The sequence below is a fragment of the Haliotis rufescens genome, unplaced genomic scaffold, assembly GCF_023055435.1.
Source record: "Haliotis rufescens isolate VD_foot unplaced genomic scaffold, xgHalRufe1.0.p SCAF_19, whole genome shotgun sequence".
Classification (NCBI taxonomy): Eukaryota; Metazoa; Mollusca; class Gastropoda; order Lepetellida; family Haliotidae; genus Haliotis; species Haliotis rufescens.
The window spans coordinates 10185538-10207743 of NW_025963879.1; the positions used below are offsets into that span (position 1 = coordinate 10185538).

The following is a 22206-nucleotide window of genomic DNA, read 5'->3' on the forward strand; positions in this document are numbered from 1 at the left end:
AGTGATCTACTTGAAGAATGCTTGTTGATGACATGCTGCTAAGGTCCAGCCACAATAGTGATCTACTTGAAGAATGCTTGTTGACGACATGCTGCTAAGGTCCAGCCACAATAGGGATTTACTTGAAGAATGCTTGTTGACAACATGCTGCTAAGTGATTGTGCAATATTGTCCAGTTACAATGAATTATACAGCCATGTGTCAGCCAGTTTTTGTTTTCATATAAAATGTCAATGTGAAAGCCAGGCATGTGATTTTTTGTGTTTACATCTTGGTGCAACAGGCGTGCATTTAAATGTATTAATATCCTATGTTAAAATGTTGGTGGCATATATTCAGGTCAGTGCGATAATGGGGTTGCTACAGTTTCTGATTAAACACAACACATTTCTAGTTACCAAACAAAACAATGACAATAAGTAAACAATGTTTAGTGGCAAAGTTAATAGTTTACAAAACACCAGTACTCTTGCAGATCAGTGCATTTGTAGCCAGTATCAAGTGACCCACATTGATAAGTAATCCCCATAATGTGTGCTAGAAAAAGACATTTTGATGGACAGTTTTTACATTATGTAAATTTTTGGGAAAAGGTCTTTATTTCCGGGCCATTGTCTGCTTATCGTGAAGCTGTTGGTAAGACGCCTCCTTTCAAGGTAAATGGGAAAAGTAAGACCATCCAAGATTCCAGGCTAAGTGACCAGAACTGCTCAAGGTGTAAGGTTTGATGTGAGTTCTCCATTAAACGTTAAGCTTCTCAGACTAATCCCCTGTGAAAGTAGCATGACCTGTCCTAATAGATAAAAAATGGAAAGAGGTAAAAAGAACCCAAAACATTTAGAGCATGACTGGGTCTTTAGCAGTCTCACTTATGACCATGTAAAGAAAAAGATAGTTCCTTGGGGTACAACAACCACTACCCTTTTCAAGATGTTTAATCTATGTGGTGCTTTAGAAAAGTATGTTTGACAGACAGCTCCTCCAAACTTGCCAGTGCTTGTTCAGCTCCTACAGACTCGCCAACACTTGTTCAGCTCCTACAGACTAGCCAACACTAGTTCAGCTCCTACAGACTAGCCAACACTAGTTCAGCTCCTGCAGACTAGCCAACACTAGTTCAGCTCCTACAGACTAGCCAACACTTGTTCAGCTCCTACAGACTAACCAACACTTATTCAGCTCCTACAGACTAACCAACACTTATTCAGCTCCTACAGACTAGCCAACACTTGTTCAGCTCCTACAGACTAGCCAACACTAGTTCAGCTTCTACAGACTAGCCAACACTTGTTCAGCTCCTACAGACTCGCCAACACTTATTCAGCTCCTACAGACTAACCAACACTTATTCAGCTCCTACAGACTAGCCAACACTTGTTCAGCTCCTACAGACTAGCCAACACTTGTTCAGCTCCTACAGACTAACCAACACTTGTTCAGCTCCTACAGACTAGCCAACACTTGTTCAGCTCCTACAGACTAGCCAACACTTGTTCAGCTGCTACACTCACCAACACTTGTTCAGATCCTACAGACTCGCCAACACTTGTTCAGCTCCTACAGACTAGCCAACACTTGTTCAGCTCCTAACCAACACTTATTCAGCTCCTACAGACTCACCAACACTTGTTCAGCTCCTACAGACTCACCAACGCTTGTTCAGCTCCTACAGAATTGCCAACACTTGTACAGATCTGTCATTGCTTAGTTTCTCATCAGTGGATGGACAAGTTAGAGCATTTTATTGCATCTAGTTATTCCAGTTATTCTAGTTATTTCATGCCACTCCATTCAGATACAAGAAGTAGCATTTCAAGTCATTATTTTGAAAGAACATTTGGCAAGCAAGTTAGACAGGGGAATCCAACTGTCTATATTTTTCAGTAGTAACACTGCCTACTTGACGTGAAACAAGTTGGTCTTTGTTTATGCTCTTCACCAGTGTGCTGTACCTGGAGCACTACCAGGAGGGTTCCCGGGACAGCACATGGCCACCACTGTATGCTGTACATGTGGAGTTTGGGGGGACAGGCAGATGTGGAGGGGCAGAGGCATCGTCGGGGTCCAGCTCCTCCTTGATGGAGCAGGAGTTGTACCGATTGTCGGGGTTGAAGTAGCAAAACCTGAAACATAGGGTACACACATTAGCTTTGAAGTCAGCAGTAGTTGACCTCCACTCACAACATGTCACACAGTGCCTCTGGTGGGATGAAGCCGGGCAGACATCGCCACCCTGACCTCCAATCACAAACATGTCACACAGTGTCTTGGTGGGATGAAGCCAGGCAGACATCACCACCTTCACCTCCACTCACAACATGTCACACAGTGTCCTGGTGGGATGAAGCCGGGCAGACATCGCCACCCTGACCTCCACTAACAACATGTCACACACTGTCTTGGTAGGATGAAGCCAGGCAGACATCGCCACCCTGACCTCCACTAACAACATGTCACACACTGTCTTGGAGGGATGAAGCCGGTCAGACATCGCCACCCTGACCTCCACTAACAACATGTCACACACTGTCTTGGTGGGATGAAGCCGGGCAGACATCGCCACCCTGACCTCCACTAACAACATGTCACACACTGTCTTGGAGGGATGAAGCCAGGCAGACATAGCCACCCTGACCTCCACTAACAACATGTCACACACTGTCTTGGTAGGATGAAGCCGGGCAGACATCGCCACCCTGACCTCCACTAACAACATGTCACACACTGTCTTGGTGGGATGAAGCCGGGCAGACATCGCCACCCTGACCTCCAATAACAAGATGTCACACAGTGCCACTGGTGGGATGAAGCCAGGCAGACATCGCCACCCTGACCTCCACTCACCATGTCACACATTGCCTCTGGTTGGATGAAGCCGGGCAGACATCGCCACCCTGACCTCCACTAACAACATGTCACACAGTGCCTCTGGTGGGATGAAGCGGGGCAGACATCGCAACGCTGACCTCCACTCACCATATGTCACACAGTGCCGTTGGGTGGGATGAAGCCGGGCAGACATCGCCACCCTGACCTCCACTAACAACATGTCACACAGTACCTCTGGTTCGATGAAGCCGGGCAGACATCGCCACCCTGACCTCCACTAACAACATGTCGCACAGTGCCTCTGGTGGGATGAAGCCGGGCAGACATCGCCACCCTGACCTCCACTCACCATATGTCACACAGTGCCTCTGGTGGGATGAAGCCGGGCAGACATCGCCACCCTGACCTCCACTCACCATGTCACACATTGCCTCTGGTGGGATGAAGCCGGGCAGACATCGCCACCCTGACCTCCACTCACCATATGTCACACAGTGCCGTTGGGTGGGATGAAGCCGGGCAGACATCGCCACCCTGAACTCCACTTACAACATGTCACAGTGCCGTTGGGTGGGATGAAGCCGGGCAGACATCGCCACCATGACCTCCACTCACCATATGTCACACAGTGCCTCTGGTTGGATGAAGCCGGGCAGACATCGCCACTTTCCACACAGATCACACTGCACCCAGGTGGTTGATGGGTCCTCCTCACTTAAGGGTGTGGCAGCTGGATCAAGCATCTCTGATTGGACTACAGGGCATTTTTTCCTGCTGGTCTTGGAAGACTTGCCGGAGTTCTGGCGGCGACTGTATGTTCTCACGAGGCTGGGAAGCTGTGGGGAACAGTCTCAGGTTTTATGATTGAAACAATTGCATTTCAACTTTCACTTGATCAATCCAGTTGCCTACACTAGACAATTTCAAAATGGCTGGTGTGGTAAATTTATTTCCATAGATCATTTTCGACTGTACCATCCAATAGGGACCAACAACCAGCCCCACTGAAGAAGAAATATCACCACCCCCCACCCCCAAAATAACTGATGGTCCCAGGATAGAATAGGTTCCCAGCAACCAAAGCTGGTTGAAAGATGCTTAATGGATCAGGTGGTCAGGCCTTGTGACTTGGTTGACCAGGTTACACTGTACTCTGACAGGGTACATGGTTGTACATAAAATCTCTGGACTGTCTAATCTAGGCTGCGCCATATAGCTGAAATATTGCTGTGTGCGGTTAAACAACAAACTGCCTGGGTATGTCTACAATAGCATTTGTCCAGTAGTACCTTCTTCCGCTTGAGGCTGTTCCTGGGTCGGAGGCGACTGGGCATTGGTTCTATCAGCTCCTCAACCAGCTGCCTGGCCGGGGCGTAGCGCCACTCTGGGTTCACCTCCCGGATAGCCTGGATATCCTTCTCGAACTCAACCCTGAAATGACAGTGGAACTGCCAGCAAACTATAGGTAAAACCTACACAGCATGATCTTGTTTTACCAACTTAATTGAAAATAGAGTTATCCATAGTCTGAAGGATAAACTAACAACACTTAATTGAAAGAAACGTAAAGCTTGAAGATTTTGCTTTAAAGATGTAGATCTATGTCCTAAAAACACAGATCAACTTTGGAGATTGTGGTATTTTGAAAATTGGAAATTCAGGTGGATACAGGGTGTTGCCAATAACATAGGAACGTTATGATCGTGCCTTGTATTTGTCTTACAAACCCCCAGCACAATTTGAAGATCTCTTGACACAGTTGTGAGGATGGCAGGAGAAGGGAGTCTTACTCATATGGCTTCTTCTCCTCATTGCTCAGCTTTCTCCACTTGCAGCCGAGCATTCGCGAGATCTCGCGGTTGTCCAGTCTCGGGTGCTTTACAGCGATCTGCTGTCGGTGCTCAATGGAAAAACGGATGAAACCATTCTTAGGTCGCCGCGGTTCATCAACTGCAATATGAGACAAAGCGCATATTTTGATTAGGTTAAGCTGTGGTTTATTAAGGGAACAAAGAAGGGAGATGGTTGATATTGATGCAACACAAGTTTCTTGCACACAGAGTAATTTGGGTACAGAAGCCTATTTCAATTTCGTTTTATTTTATGATAACAAAAATAATAATGAAATATTTACCCTTTGCATGTTGCCAAAAGAAAACTACAAAGATAGTTCTTTCTTGAGGACAACAATTAAAAAACTATGAGACATTTCTGCAAAGTGCCTAGTGCATGCATGTGAACAATGTGACGATTTGGTTAACATGATATTCCAACCACTTTGATGCAATGTTTTAAATGTATGTGTGTACTCATCGCTGTATAGGCCAGTGGCCTACATACGGGTACTAAATAAACTCTAGATTTAAATTTGGAAAGAAATCTTGGTCGCCCACCTGCCCGCCGAACCTCCCTGTTCCTAACATGTTTGCTGCTGTCCTTGGAATCAGAAGATGATGAGACGTGGTCGCTGCTGGTGGGACCCGACGTCGGTGATGAACTAAGCGATACATACGTTGATGCAGTTGTCTGCCAGCGGTCCTCTGATGACGTCACATCTCCGACTGATCCATCACTCACAAGATTCTCTGTTGAGTCAAATTGGCATGCTTTTGTTGACTCGCCCTTCTCATCGTAAGTATTGATGATAATTGATATTGAAGGCAGTGTTGATCCTGCTTCTGGGAGACCTGAACCTGCCTTTGTCAAACCGCTAAGTTTACTGGTTGAAGAAGTCTGTAGAAACACGACATCTGCGTTCTGAAGACACCGGGTGCCTAGATTCAGCTTCTGGCCAAGAGTGGAGAAAACCTTCTCTTCTTCAGGCTGTTGTGGTGCCCCAACAACACGGTCCTGTGCTAGCTGAGACACATGCTTGGGGCGTTCCCCGCCGACTGTCTGTAGATGCCCCTGAGGGTGTTTCCCGCCGATTGTCTGTAGATATCCCTGAGGGTGTTCCCTACCGACTGTCTGTAGATTTCCCTGAGGGTGTTCCCTGCCGATTGTCTGCAGATATCCCAGTGGGTGTTCCCCTGCAACTGTCTGCTGATGTCCCTGTGGGTGTTCCCCTGCTACTGTCTGAAAATATCCCTGTGGGTGTTCCTCTGCAACTGTCTGCAGATATCCCTGTGGATGTTCCACTGCGACTATCTGTTTATGTCCCTGTGAGTGTTCCCTTGCGACTGTCTGCAGATGTCCCTGTGGGTGTTTCCTTGTGGTTGTCTGCAGATTTCCCTGTGGGTGTTCCCCTGCGACTGTCTGCAGATGTCCCTGTGGGTGTTCCCCTGTGACTGTCTGCGGATATCCCTGTGGGTGTTCCCCTGCGATTGTCTGCAGATTTCCCTGTGGGTGTTCCCCTGCGATTGTCTGCAGATGTCCCTGTGGGTGTTCCCCTGCGACTGTCTGCAGATGTCCCTGTGGGTGTTCCTCTGCGACTGTCTGCAGATGTCCCTGTGGGTGTTCTCCACCGATTGTCTGCAGATGTCCCAGTGGAGGTTCATGAGCCCCAGGTGGGAAGTGTTCCCTGGTCAGTGAGTGTGGGAGGCCCCCCTTGAGATACAGTTTGTCTGATGTGAGGGTGGGGAGGTTGGTAGGTGGGTTGTTCCAGCCACTGTAGGTGGAGGGGTTGATCACAGAGCTGTACACAGAGGTGGTGCTGCTGGGAACACTGTACCAGCCGCCTTGCATCTCCAGCGTGCACACCTGCAGGCAGACAGAGATGGCTATGATGGAGTGACATAGTTACTATCAGTGAGTGGAAAACACCGAAAACTAGTAACTGGCTAAACTCGGGATATAGAATAATAAGCCCATGCACAACCATCAGACTAAAATGTACTTTGGACAGTCATTCATGAGAATATCATGAGCATATGCATCAGTGAAAACAGAAGACTCGTGTATCATACAATATTTGAAACTAAGAAACATAAGACTCCCGTCGTATAATATTTTAAACTAAGTATTTACACAATTCACGTATTTAGTTATGAAAAAGTTAGAGTGAGTATCAATTTTTACTGAAAATGACTCCTTTCCATTTTTTTTAATATAAGGGGTTGTAGGCAAGGTGATCCGATCTCACCCAACCTATTTCTGCTTATAGCAGATATTGTTCGAAAGAACATTGCCATTAAAGGAATATGGCATCATGGTAAATGTGAGGTTTTAGGAATACTTGATATTTATTGGTTATCAATACTACGAAAAGAATTTTTTTAAAACCATTTATTGATGATTTAGGGAATCTTTTTAAACGTCATTTGGAATGGCTTACAAACATTTTCATGGATTCACTGAAAATTTCAACTGTTAAAAGATATTTTAGTTAATAAGTATACCTACCAATCAAAGAACTTGCAGCCTGTATAAGTCTATTTGTTTTATTTTATTAATTATTTTAGAAAAACGCGGACTTTCAAAAATATAAAATTAGAAAAGAAAAGATAAAGAAAACCGCCATCCTTATCAGATCTGGCGAGTGTTCAAAATATTATTTCAAAGATGGTCAGTGAAAATAGACCTGTAGATTACCATTCCATGTATGTCCTGTCATGAGTATTGTTTTACATGCAGAGATTAACCAGCTACACTTTTCTGGTGTCCCCGGTTGCAACCCTAACTCAGTAACTCACTCACTCAATCAGCTGTACACACATTTTCTCAATCAATCAATCAGCTGTACAATCATTTTCTCACTCACTCAACTAATCAGCTGTTCTCACAATTTCTCAAGCCCCTTCCCAGCGCGAGACATGTTCCTTACACTCTCCTATCATTTTCATGTATTGGTTGATATATTTGTCGTAGTGCACCGTTTGACATTTCACTGTTGGAAGTATCATGGTATAACATTTATACTAAGTTATCCTATAATAATTAGATCCACATCAAGTGCTTTAATCAGTTATCATGGTGTAATATTTATACATCATTTCATATAATTATAGTTTAGCAAGTAATACTTATCATCAGGTAAAATGTATATATAAAATATCAGTAGTTTCAGTTAAAGCTTTTTAGATAGATGCTAGCCTAAGGTAATGGGAGCGCATCTCCTAGACATACTATTCAATAAGACAAGAGTTATGTCTACATAGTTTAATAGATTTGAAGCTTTTAGATAAATGCTAGCCTAAGGTATCAAGATCCCATCTTCCAGACAAAAGATATGTCTACATAGTCTTATAGATTACCTTGAACTATTTTATTTAAGTAAATCTGTCATCACCTATATTAGAATAACATTCAGCAATTTTAGACTCATTAAGGATTAGCCCCCATACAAGCTCGTCTATAGTGCATTAAGGATTAGCCCCAACACAACCTCGTCTATAGTGACACCATAATCTCTTTCCAAAAGCATCCAGTAAATATGTCAACAAGATTAGTGCCAGTCCAACAGGATTAACAGGATTAAGTATTCCTCTCTGTCTAGCCATTCATTTAGCATAGGGCACAACCAATCGTGTATCAACCAATCATATTCCTTTTTATTGTTCAATTTTTGTTTAATACATACGGTAGCAAAGTTTTAGCAGAGAAGGGGTTTGACTCTCTTACCAAGCAGACCTCTCTCTCCCACAGCCCAGAGTGTTGTACCGACTCTCTGTGGCACCCTCAGTTATTTTCTAAGTATATTGTAAATTGTTAATTGTTCTTGTAAATAAAATCGTGATTAGTCTCCTGGGACTCCGGCTCTTTGCTGACTAATTCCCCAAGAAAACCAGCACTCCATTTGGAAGGTATTGTTTATCCGAACATACCATGTTAATTTGGTGGAGCTATCGGGTATGACAGACTTCTTAGTCTGTCCTTTCCTGTACCTCTTTGCAGCATGGCATATGGTTCACAAAACTGTAGGAAGTGACAGTCTCTTATTAAAAGGATATACTACCTTCCTGAAGGCCAATCACCAAGAACGAAGAAACGTCCTGTAACAAGATTGAAGAAAGAACAAGAACCTCTCTGATCAAGAACAAGTTCTCCGATCCCAAACCTTCCCTGCTCGAATATCTTAGCAACACTGCTAAGTCTTCCCCTTCAAGATGTCGTTCCTGCACATGACCTAAGAAAAGAAGTATACACGCATATCCCACAGGGATCCGACCACAGCCATCTTCATGCAGACCCTGCTCAATACAGAAACCGCCTTACAGGCACCTACAAGATGGACACTGTGTACAAGATATCTCATTGGGACTTACTAATTTGTGTTTACTTACATGGACTCAATCAAGCATATATATTGTGTGACTGTTGAATAGTGCAAGCAGGTATGTTTAATCAAAGCCAGTATATTAATGCCAAAATGTGTCTTTACAATATTCAGTTTTGTATATGTGCAATATACTCCAAATTACATCTTTAGTCAAGCTAGATCTTTGAAGTTATTGTGTAGGGAATCTTTGAAATGTCTCCAGGCCACGCCAGACATATAGTTGCAGTTAGGGCCCAGACAAACCTAAGCTGTAAGGGTTATTGAGTCACACCTTAAAGCTCGACTTGTAATTTCAAAAATCTAAACGACAAAATTTGTCATTTGTTACACGTTATTAATGTGCACAGTTTGGTACAAAATTGAATGTATTGTCTAGGACTTTGAATTCAGATTAGGGATATTCTTGGGTGAGCCACCCCCACACATATGTTTATTGTATGTCAGTATTAAGTAATTAACAGCACAGCAGTATTCAGCATTTCAGAGTTTTGATGTCGGAATTAAGGATTTTTTTCTTGGGCATCACACCCACAATATATGGGCAAGCTCCGTCAAAGACACAGGAAGAGCACCCATTGTACTTAAAAGGGCAATAGTACCCACAAGCACCGTTTGAGTCACGCGGTAAAGCTAGACTCCTGGTTTCAAATTTCTTTATGCGAAATATTTGCTGAGATGTTTAATGTGTACTTTTTATGACATTACTCATTATTATCATTTGGTACTGAGTCGCACTGCCAAACTAGACTCCTGAATTCAAAGAACCTTCAGTGATATATTTATTGAATCTGTGCAAAGCAGTAATTACCTTGTAGTGAAATTGCACATTACAAAGATGACCTCGTTAGTTTTCAAACTGGCACTAAATAAAAATGGCTAGATGATCACTTTCATACTGTCATTGCATAGATATATTTGTTGCATAAGGATTTCATGTAACTGATTTTGTTCACATTTGCAAGGTTGTTTTCGTTGGTGAAAAAGTTCACACATATCAATTTGTACTCATGTAAGCTTGGGATCCAAGCTTCACGTAACGGAGGGAAGTTGTCATAGCGACTGATTTACGACACCCATTGTCTGAAGAACATTTAATTGCAAAGGCTCATTACCCTGGAGCCATGACATCTTTATGCCTTGAAACACTTAATTGCTGTTATTTATAAGATGCTAATCCTATTGGTTAATCCCCATTTTTGTGTACATCGACCGTCTGCCATCCTGAACGAGATGTGCAAGTATGTCACTGATGATTTACTGTTTACATTTATATTTATTACTAACTAAATGTCATGTGACCTTGGCTTTATAAGCCTTGGTCCAGAGAGGAGAGGAGAGAAAGAAAGGTCTTACCCTTAGCCTAGCTAGGGTTAGGCTGGGTGCTCCAGGGCACCAAGACAACAACCACAACCACTATGTGCTGACATGGCACAAAGTGTTTTTTGTATGTATATATCTACATGTATAAAGTAAAACTGTATATACCGCAAGTCATCGTCTCCAAGTTGTCACTTCCTACTGAGAACCATACGTCGGCCTCTTGCATATATGAGTATGCAAATTGTTCATTAATCAACGTCAGACGGACACGCGTTGTTACCAGGATGAACTTACGTACTTCAGTATGGATTTGTTGATCGCCATGGTGTTCGTGGTGTTTCAGTGTAACCTCTTTGCGTTTGGTAATAAACATCAAATCATATTGTCATATTGTCCAAGTACGTTTTTTTGCCCTCGGGTCATGGTAGTTCAGGATGGAGACGGAAGACAAAACCCAGGGGTGAAGTTTAAGACCACAGCAGCCATGTATATTGTCGATGGGGAGTGAGTGGGTATGATTTTACACCACTTTTAGCAATATTCGAGCAATATCACGGCGGGTGACACCAGAAATGGGCTTCACACATTGTACCCATCTCGGGAATCGAACCGGGTCTTCGGCACGAGGAGCGAACGCTTTAACCACTAGGCTACCCGACTGTCCCATTGTGGATGGGTTGATAATAGCGTAACAGAACGCACACCAGACCGAGTGGCCAATGTTCCCGGTTGCAGAACCCCGCTCTGTCATTTCCGCACAGCAGGGAGTCGATTTTTCATCCACGACGAGCTGTACAATCCATCCGCTTCTGTGGATGACCTGGGCCCGTCTCTCTGATCGACCATGTCAGTCAGGTTTTGTAGATAGAGGTATTACATAACTTGGAACAAGGTCAATGACTCACGTGCCTGTACATGCGTAAGATCCGGCGACGTGAGAAGTTGTTAATTGACATTTATATATAGCCACTACGCTTGTCGTAAGACTAACGGGATCGGGTGGTCAGGCTCACCCTGGCTTGGTTGATGCATATCATCATATTCCGATAGCGTGGAACAATGCTAATGACATCAATCACTGGAATGTCTGGTCAAGACACGATTATTTACAGACCGCCGTCATATAGCTGGAATATTGCTAAGTGCGGTGTTAAACAATAAACAAACAAACATAAATACGACAATATTGTACTCTGAAGAAATATATATATGTAAACTCACCACATTATATTTTGCTAAATCAACATTTTCAAAATCATTCAGAAAGACGTCACTGTAGAAGTCATCAAAACAATTGACCTGAAACAGAAATAAAAACTTTGATTGTCATGATGATTTTAGAGTCTCGCTCTGACCTGGGATCTGCATAGTGGCGTACATGTCAGAAAATGCAAAGCAAATGTATGTGAACAGCATATAGAATGGTCAATCTCTGTATAAATATGGGCAAGTTCTTTTTTATAACTTATTTCCTCAGTCAGGGAACCTCTAACAACTGGGGTATCTGCCAAATTCCTTTACACGCCTGCCCCTATTAGATGCAGGGTCACTAATACTCTGTGTGTGTGTGGGGGGGGGGGGGGGGCAAATAAGATTTTTCATTTCTATTTCAAGTTAACTTTCACAAGGAAAATGTTTTCTATAAAAAAATCCAGGGGGCTGGATACGGCACTGGCTGGTGATTAATACTGACCGTTTCCTTTGTATGGCTGTGGAATTTGGGATTTGGTAAGGTAGTGAGTTGCCACTGTGCCAGTATTAAAAAGAATAGACACCAGATCTGCATCTAAAAGAGGCACCGGCGTCTAAATTAGGAAATACAGTAAGTTGAACTCATCTTTTCATGACCGATTAACAGGTAAACCCAAAGACCCAGATTACTGATATGGGGGAATCTAAGTCCAAGCCGTGATCAGCAGATCCTGGTAGGCTAAGGTAGGAACTCCGCACAGTCACTTCCGGGGCCTGTTCCATGATCTATTGCCTAACCAGGTATTATGAGTATTCACAACCCTAATGGACATGTAAAGAAGTGACCTACCCATTCATGTTTCGCCCCAGTGCCAGGACCCACAGAGGATGCTGGAATGGAAGGCCACACAAATAAATGCAACATACACCAAAAAATGCTTTAAAATAGTCCCACCGCTCTGTACCTCTCCTTGATATGTAGTCATCAGTTTAAAACTTAAAACGCCAACAAAATGGTCACTTCACAAAAGTTGACATTCAAATAATTTGACTCAAACAGGATGTAACCATAAGGAGGAACATACAGGCCATGGTCTAATCTCTCAGTATGGCAATCTCAGATGAGAAAAAGTTTACAGGTTCAAACTACTATTCAAATGTAAAATATTGCAACAGGATACGGTATGTATATTTTGAGCCTGACTACTGCCTACAAATCTTACAACACTTCAAAAATGACTTCAAATAATGGTCATAGATAGCTATTTCAATGTCTGACCTGGCGGCCATATTCAAAATGTGATTGGAACCTCTTGGCCAAAGTCAGGTGTCATCATTGGTAGGAAAAGTACGAGTAAAAGTGTGAAGTTTCAATGGCCCTTTGGTGTCAGATGAGATGTCGGTTATAGTGTGAGGAATTGCATTTTTGGTGAATATAGGGGCATGATAAAATTGGGTGTACTGGGTGTACCACTACAGCTGACTATAGGATGGTTGTACTGGGTGTACCCCTACAGCTGACTATAGGATGGAGGTACTGGGTGTACCACATCAGCTGACTATAGGGTGGTGGTACAGGGTGTACCACTACCGCTGACTATAGGATGGTTGTACTGGGTGTACCCCTACAGCTGACTATAGGATGGAGGTACTGGGTGTACCACTACAGCTGACTATAGGGTGGTGGTACTGGGTGTACCACTACAGCTGACTATAGCATGGTGGTACTGGGTGTACCCCTACAGCTGACTATAGGATGGAGGTACTGGGTGTACCACTACAGCTGACTATAGGATGGTTGTACTGGGTGTACCACTACAGCTGACTATAGGATGGAGGTACTGGGTGTACCACTACAGCTGACTATAGCATGGTGGTACTGGGTGTACCACTACAGCTGACTATAGCATGGAGGTACTGGGTGTACCACTACAGCTGACTATAGCATGGTGGTACTGGGTGTACCACTACATCTGACTATAGGATGGTTGTACTGGGTGTACCCCTACAGCTGACTATAGGATGGAGGTACTGGGTGTACCACTACAGCTGACTATAGCATGGTGGTACTGGGTGTACCACTGCAGCTGACTATAGGATGGTTGTACTGGGTGTACCACTACAGCTGACTATAGGATGGAGGTACTGGGTGTACCACTACAGCTGACTATAGGATGGTTGTACTGGGTGTACCCCTACAGCTGACTATAGGATGGTTGTACTGGGTGTACCCCTACAGCTGACTATAGGATGGTGGTACTGGGTGTACCACTACAGCTGACTATAGGATGGTGGTACAGGGTGTACCACTACAGCTGACTATAGGGTGGTGGTACAGGGTGTACCACTACCGCTGACTATAGGATGGTTGTACTGGGTGTACCCCTACAGCTGACTATAGGATGGTTGTACTGGGTGTACCCCTACAGCTGACTATAGGATGGTTGTACTGGGTGTACCCCTACAGCTGACTATAGGATGGAGGTACTGGGTGTACCACTACAGCTGACTATAGGGTGGTGGTACTGGGTGTACCACTACCGCTGACTATAGGATGGTTGTACTGGGTGTACCCCTACAGCTGACTATAGGATGGAGGTACTGGGTGTACCACTACAGCTGACTATAGGGTGGTGGTACTGGGTGTACCACTACAGCTGACTATAGCATGGTGGTACTGGGTGTACCCCTACAGCTGACTATAGGATGGAGGTACTGGGTGTACCACTACAGCTGACTATAGGATGGTTGTACTGGGTGTACCACTACAGCTGACTATAGGATGGAGGTACTGGGTGTACCACTACAGCTGACTATAGCATGGTGGTACTGGGTGTACCACTACAGCTGACTATAGCATGGAGGTACTGGGTGTACCACTACAGCTGACTATAGCATGGCGGTACTGGGTGTACCACTACAGCTGACTATAGGATGGTTGTACTGGGTGTACCCCTACAGCTGACTATAGGATGGAGGTACTGGGTGTACCACTACAGCTGACTATAGCATGGTGGTACTGGGTGTACCACTACAGCTGACTATAGGATGGTTGTACTGGGTGTACCACTACAGCTGACTATAGGATGGAGGTACTGGGTGTACCACTACAGCTGACTATAGGATGGTTGTACTGGGTGTACCCCTACAGCTGACTATAGGATGGTTGTACTGGGTGTACCCCTACAGCTGACTATAGGATGGTGGTACTGGGTGTACCACTACAGCTGACTATAGGATGGTGGTACAGGGTGTACCACTACCGCTGACTATAGGATGGAGGTACAAGGGGTACCACTTCAGCTGACTATAGGGTGGTGGTACAGGGTGTACCACTACAGCTGACTATAGGATGGTGGTACTGGGTGTACCACTACAGCTGACTATAGGATGGAGGTACTGGGTGTACCACTACAGCTGACTATAGGATGGAGGTACTGGGTGTACCACTACAGCTGACTATAGGGTTGTGGTACTGGGTGTACCACTACAGCTGACTATAGGATGGAGGTACTGGGTGTACCACTACAGCTGACTATAGGATGGAGGTACTGGAAGTACCACTACAGCTGACTATAGGATGGGTACTGGGTGTACCACTACAGCTGACTATAGGATGGAGGTACAAGGTGTACCACTACAGATTACTATAGGATGGAGGTACTGGGTGTACCACTACAGCTGACTATAGCATGGAGGTACTGGGTGTACCACTACAGCTGACTATAGGATGGAGGTACTGGGTGTACCACTACAGCTGACTATAGGATGGAGGTACTGGGTGTACCACTACAGCTGACTATAGGGTGGTGGTACAGGGTGTACCACTACAGCTGACTATAGGATGGAGGTACTGGAAGTACCCCTACAGCTGACTATAGGATGGAGGTACTGGGTGTACCACTACAGCTGACTATAGGATGGTGGTACAGGGTGTACCACTACAGCTGACTATAGGATGGAGGTACTGGGTGTACCACTACAGCTGACTATAGCATGGTGGTACTGGGTGTACCACTACAGCTGACTATAGGATGGTTGTACTGGGTGTACCACTACAGCTGACTATAGGATGGAGGTACTGGGTGTACCACTACAGCTGACTATAGGATGGTTGTACTGGGTGTACCCCTACAGCTGACTATAGGATGGTTGTACTGGGTGTACCCCTACAGCTGACTATAGGATGGTGGTACTGGGTGTACCACTACAGCTGACTATAGGATGGTGGTACAGGGTGTACCACTACCGCTGACTATAGGATGGAGGTACAAGGGGTACCACTACAGCTGACTATAGGGTGGTGGTACAGGGTGTACCACTACAGCTGACTATAGGATGGTGGTACTGGGTGTACCACTACAGCTGACTATAGGATGGAGGTACTGGGTGTACCACTACAGCTGACTATAGGATGGAGGTACTGGGTGTACCACTACAGCTGACTATAGGGTTGTGGTACTGGGTGTACCACTACAGCTGACTATAGGATGGAGGTACTGGGTGTACCACTACAGCTGACTATAGGATGGAGGTACTGGAAGTACCACTACAGCTGACTATAGGATGGAGGTACTGGGTGTACCACTACAGCTGACTATAGGATGGAGGTACTGGGTGTACCACTACAGCTGACTATAGGATGGAGGTACTGGGTGTACCACTACAGCTGACTATAGCATGGTGGTACTGGGTGTACCACTACAGTTGACTATAGGATGGTGGTACTGGGTGTACCACTACAGCTGACTATAGGATGGAGGTACAAGGTGTACCACTACAGATTACTATAGGATGGAGGTACTGGGTGTACCACTACAGCTGACTATAGCATGGAGGTACTGGGTGTACCACTACAGCTGACTATAGGATGGAGGTACTGGGTGTACCACTACAGCTGACTATAGGATGGAGGTACTGGGTGTACCACTACAGCTGACTATAGGGTGGTGGTACAGGGTGTACCACTACAGCTGACTATAGGATGGAGGTACTGGAAGTACCCCTACAGCTGACTATAGGATGGAGGTACTGGGTGTACCACTACAGCTGACTATAGGATGGTGGTACAGGGTGTACCACTACAGCTGACTATAGGATGGAGGTACTGGGTGTACCACTACAGCTGACTATAGGATGGAGGTACTGGGTGTACCACTACAGCTGACTATAGGATGGAGGTACTGGGTGTACCACTACAGCTGACTATAGGGTGGTGGTACAGGGTGTACCACTACAGCTGACTATAGGGTTTTGGTACTGGGTGTACCACTACAGCTGACTATAGGATGGTGGTACTGGGTGTACCACTACAGCTGACTATAGGATGGTTGTACTGGGTGTACCACTACAGCTGACTATAAGATGGAGGCACTTGGTGTACCACTACAGCTGACTTTAGGATGGTGGTACTGGGTGTACCACCACTGATGACAATAGGATGGTGGTATTGAATTTAACCATTGCTCATTCCTGCAACAGTTTGTAAAAAAGTAATCTAAAACTGTGGCTGGGTACTTTTGTGTAAATATAAATTGATTCAATGAGGACTTTGGTAAGAAATGAATTTGCAACCGCATGCCCCTTACCATCAAACTCCGGCGCAGTTGTGACTCAGCATAACACCACGTAGATCTACTAAATCTATGCTGGCTGGGTGCCGGCCGCATGGAACTCTGGGTAGGAGAGTGCCTTACCATGTTTGAAATGTTGTAAATTTGTCCCGAAAAGACGCATTTATTAAAAAATAAAAACATTTATCATATTACCGGCAGTATTCTCGGCAGGATAAAGTCAACAGATAAAAACGATATCCATTTGGGTCATATGCGGATATAGATGCAAATATGGGACTGGGGACTACTTTCTGTGTACAAACAAACATGGCGTCGCCCGTCAGAATTAACTATCGGGAATCTGGAGAAACTACTGTGATAATTGCTATCTTTTACAAAAGAGCAGCAGTCTAATATACTGAAAATCAGTGTCTAACTGTGAAGTAGCTAAGGCGTTTTACAAGTTTGGGTAACATTGGAGACATAAATTGCGAAACAATTTTGCGAGGACACCAGCCTAGCGGGATCAGTTTCCATATCTGTGCTTGTTGACCTCTGCGGCTTGGAACCTTTTCTACAAATTAAAATAGTTGGATTTGGCCGAAATATGTCCTAATTGTTACCTTATTTCGTTTTGTCGTTGTGTGTACATCTGATTGCACTTCGTAACGTTATGACAGGACAGGCAGACTCTAAACAAACGTGACGTCTCACAGACTAGAGTCAGAGTAGCTTCCCTTCGATAAAGGGCCGTTGCGGACAGACCGACTGGTTGTCGCGAAAGGCAAGTAGTAGACACAGTTAGTGTAGGCAATTGTTGTTTTGCCTATGTCTAGTTACGCCACTGTCTAAGAAATAGGTTTCAGTTGGAACTATATTGACTGTTGTCATTGCCCTACTCAGTACTGACATATCACTTAGCGATACGATGAATGCCGCGGTACCACGGGGTCCGAGTATACCTTCTGACGTAATATATATTAATGCGCATATTCCAGGAAAACATGTAATGTTTAGGTTATATGTTTGTGAGAGATGGGAGGTGATTTCGAGCACAGAATTGAAAATGACATCATATGAAAAAGAGGTTATCACGCTTGTGTGTTTGGGGATGATAAATATCCTGTATTAGGAATAAACACTATGTGTTTAGCAAGCCATCCCTAAACACACTCTCTTGATAACCTCTATGTATAGCAGTATCCCAGGATATACTTCGATTGTTGACTAGGCGCAATTAAGTACAGCTCACAATTTGGATATGGTTATTGATATCGCTAACTTTAGACATTTTCAATTGAAAATCAACAAATAATAATATCAACTGAAATGTTTTATTTGCTGATCGGTTTATTTCCAGCTCACCTTGCTGACACTGGTGCTTGGTGTCGCTGCCTGCAGGGTTCACTCCACTCCAACTCTGGGAAGAGAACATGAAAGTTCTTAACAATGCTTTTCTCACGCAGCACCAGTTTATGCTTTCCTTTTATATCCAGCTGGCACCCCGTGATATTACTGAAATACTGTTCAAAACAGAGTTAGACCCAATTTAACTTACTCACCCAGCTCCATTTCTATCGAACTCTCTTCCTCACAACATTTAGTAAACTCTCTAACAAATTTGACATTTTCAAAAACACATTTGACAAAGTTCCAGAGTTATAGATACAATGTTGATTTTGGGAGATCTGGTAAACAGGCTGTCAATCAGTCCCTGTGTATTTCAGCCACTCAGAGCGTTGTATTTCGTGCATGACCTTGACCGAAGGGCTACAAGTTATACATGTATATATTGTGTGACACGCCTAGGTGACCTAAATAAAGTAGGACATCTTTTGTCTTTGGGTGATGCACGCTGGTACTTGGTTTGTTGCAAAGAAATACCCCTTGCATTTGACAGGATACTTTGTAAAGTTAAACATCAAATTGAATTTCCCTTTTGACGTGCATGCAAGGACCATACATTATGCTGCTTTGCAATATTGTAATATTATGAATATTCATGCACTGTAAAAGAGGCTGGGACTATGTGACAGGTCGACTACATAATCCGTACGTTGTAACATTTGGCGTGTGTCATTCCGGCTTATATATATATATATCTAGTGGGTCATTCCGGCTTTTATATATATATATCATGCCCCACGATGAGAACACTATAGGCCTACACTAGAATTGTATGCTAAAATGGCACCGTCAAAACTTGCTGCACTGCAGTAGACAAGCTTCTCTTCGGATGAATGCTCACTCACTCAGGACTGTTAGGTGTTCGAAGATATGGTGCTATTTATGATTCTTATTAATCTTAAAATTTTCCCGCTAAACCGTAGCTGCTAAACTTTGTAAAGGACTAGTCCTACTGCAGTACACTGTATATAGAAATGGAGACGGCCCCTGGACGTACAACTTGGATCGAATTGTCTGTTTGCACGGGAAGCTAGATTGAACACAAGACGAAGACCCTTAAAATGTACTTCTGTTTTTTCAGGGACAGAACTTTTTTTCGCGGGACACCAGATACTTGACAACGCTGTCTAAATTGAGGGTACATTATTATGTACAAACCTATCTGAAGCTATGCTAAACATTTAGTATAGTGAAGTGTTTCGACAACAGACTGGCTAAATTCAACCTACCTGTTGTCCCATTTGGTTTTGAGAGTAATACCGAGAGTAAGCGCCGTTTGTATGTTGCCACTGCGCATCCATGACCGTGTGCGCAGACCTAAAACTCAACTGATAGAGAGGAACAAATGAAGTTTATAATAAGGCCTATATTATTGGTGTTCTGTTTGAATACAAAATGAGCTATAGATTGTGAGATTGTGGGATTGTAGGACATATTGGAATCTGACATATTATTTGAATCGACTGATATATTTCATTAACCAGAATTAATAAATTACATACCCTTTCCTTGACTAACAACCACGCACACACACAGCCTCTATCTGCACCCAAGTTCTGCAACTGTGCAATGTTCGAGGTAGTCTACCCGGGCCAACAAGTGCGCGTGCTTGTCTGGGCTGTCATTGGTCACCAGTGTACTGATTGACACATTGAGACCAACAGGGCGTCATAATAATACACCTATTGGTTACATTGTGAAACGATGTTGTTAATGATTGTTCCTGTCTCTTAATATTTTTTTCATTCTACAAATCCAAGATAAATCCAAGATTAAACCGAGAAAAACAAGAGTTAAACTTCGTATTTTTACACTAACTTGCAGTTCAATAAGAACTACCTACAATCATCTTTAACAACAACCCTATATATTGTCCTCTGAAGGCATAACTGTGGAAATTATTCACTAAATCTCATCCAATATTCTCCCTAACTGTTGTGACTGGCGACATTATTTCATGGTTATTTTGTTTAGGCATAGATGTCACGGAGATTATGTTCTTTGAGCAAATAAGTTTTCTGAAAACAATTCCTTTCAAAAACGTTTATTCGGAATGTGTTTGTGACATGAAAGCATGTATGCTAGTATTTGTCTCGCTTTATGCTATTAAAGCAGACCATGTTTCAATGTCAGATGGTCAAAATGAATATGTTACTGTAGTTGAAATAAAATCATGATCTTGGTTCACGGACAGCGCGTGTACAACGTGCGTCTCCGCGAATGTAACTAAACATGTCTGGGCACGCGCAGTCGCTGACACCTCCAGCAAGCTCGACTCGCAATATTGTTGGTACATTAATTTACTGCATATATTGATAAATGCAAACTTTTATTTCTTGGTCGTTTATGCAATCTGAACTGTAATAACTTTGCAAAAGATATTTTTTGCGCGTCCATTGCAAGCCCTGTCAATTCAAAGACAATCTGTGGAGAACTGAAATCAACACTTGATAAATACAATCTGGGTCCCTTCCTTCGTACATATACTCAGTACGGTACTTTCCCTCCAAAATTGAAATGGAGAAATCGTGTTAACGAAACTATATGCAAATACGAAGAACAATCATGGCTCACAAATGTATCAAATAACGCAAGCATGTCCCGTTATAAGAGAATTCATACGAAATTAACATACCATGTACTTTGGCAATTAGCTTTTCTGTACCCGGAATATCGACCTGCTTTACAACTTTGTGTGAAAGTCTCATCACGCAGTAAACTTTCGAAAGAATGCATGCTCTGTAATAGGCATGCTTTCGACTATGACAGCCACATTATTTTACATCCTGAAGCACTGATATCAGTAAGAAATGCGTTTTTCTCTTCTCTCATTGACGTACTTGACGTTCAAAAATATGTTGATTTTGAAATGCAAGACGAAACAGATATGTTATCAGTCTTATTTGGGCTGAAACAAAATTGACTCACAATCTGGATCAACACACCTGGGAAGCTATTATACTACAATTCGCTTCGTATCTGAAAAACTAAGGCATCTTTTGATATATATATCTTCTAGTGAATATCTGTCTTCATTTAGGTATTTGAATTTGATAAACTGTGTGTAATTGTAAATATGTTATGCCTTTTTTTATTGTGTTAACTGCGTGTAATTGGATATATTTTCATTGTAATCTTCGGAATGACATCTGGAGGAAATAAAGAATATCTCTCTCTCTCTCTCTCTCTCTTTCTCTCTCTCTCTCTCTCTCTCTCCATTCTATAAATAAATAAATACTAGGGACTCATTCGCCCCCAAGCCTTCGTTTCGAAACCGACATAAGAATCTTCATCTCTTTTACCGACTTTCCAGTTTCTGTCACTCAGTGGGGTATGTGATTGGGCGACTATTTATAGCATCCTGTCATTCGAATCGGTCTCAAACAAAGCCATGGCGGCGAATGGGTCGAGGTATTTATCCTGATAAAATGGATACATGTCACACTGGATGACCGAGGGTGACCCACACGTACCAGCAACGTTAGATGTACATGCACCTACACTTGACTGCATCATGCAGAATCCTGGCCTTTACCGGTCAGGAAATGCAGGACAATTATTGTGCGATGGCAAATGCTGTTCACCATATTTATACAACAACGGCATCGTTTTTCTGTATCTAAAAACCACATTTGTGACAGCAATTAATGAATTACTGATATCGTGACATAGGGAATAAATATTAAA

The 22206-nt window shown here is 43.5% G+C and overlaps 1 protein-coding gene across 2 annotated transcripts; it reads right to left on the reverse strand.

Annotated features, from left to right (window-relative positions):
- Positions 1-415: 415 nt before the first annotated feature.
- LOC124113351 lies at positions 416-20125 on the reverse strand. 2 transcript variants are annotated; one of them, XM_046473639.1, is made up of 10 exons: positions 20022-20125; positions 19749-19847; positions 18478-18532; positions 12408-12448; positions 11588-11665; positions 5223-6528; positions 4620-4779; positions 4119-4260; positions 3445-3665; positions 416-2123 (listed from the first exon to the last, which is right to left on the reverse strand). In XM_046473639.1, the coding sequence occupies exons 2-10, from the start codon at positions 19818-19820 to the stop codon at positions 1961-1963; spliced, it is 2238 nt and encodes a 745-aa protein (XP_046329595.1). In that variant the 5' UTR covers positions 19821-19847; positions 20022-20125; the 3' UTR covers positions 416-1960. The 2 variants fall into 2 exon arrangements, with proteins under 2 accessions (XP_046329595.1, XP_046329596.1); XM_046473640.2 differs by lacking the exons at positions 19749-19847; positions 20022-20125 and adding an exon at positions 17146-17232 and having other exon boundaries at positions 18478-18531.
- Between the last annotated feature and the right edge of the window lie 2081 nt (positions 20126-22206).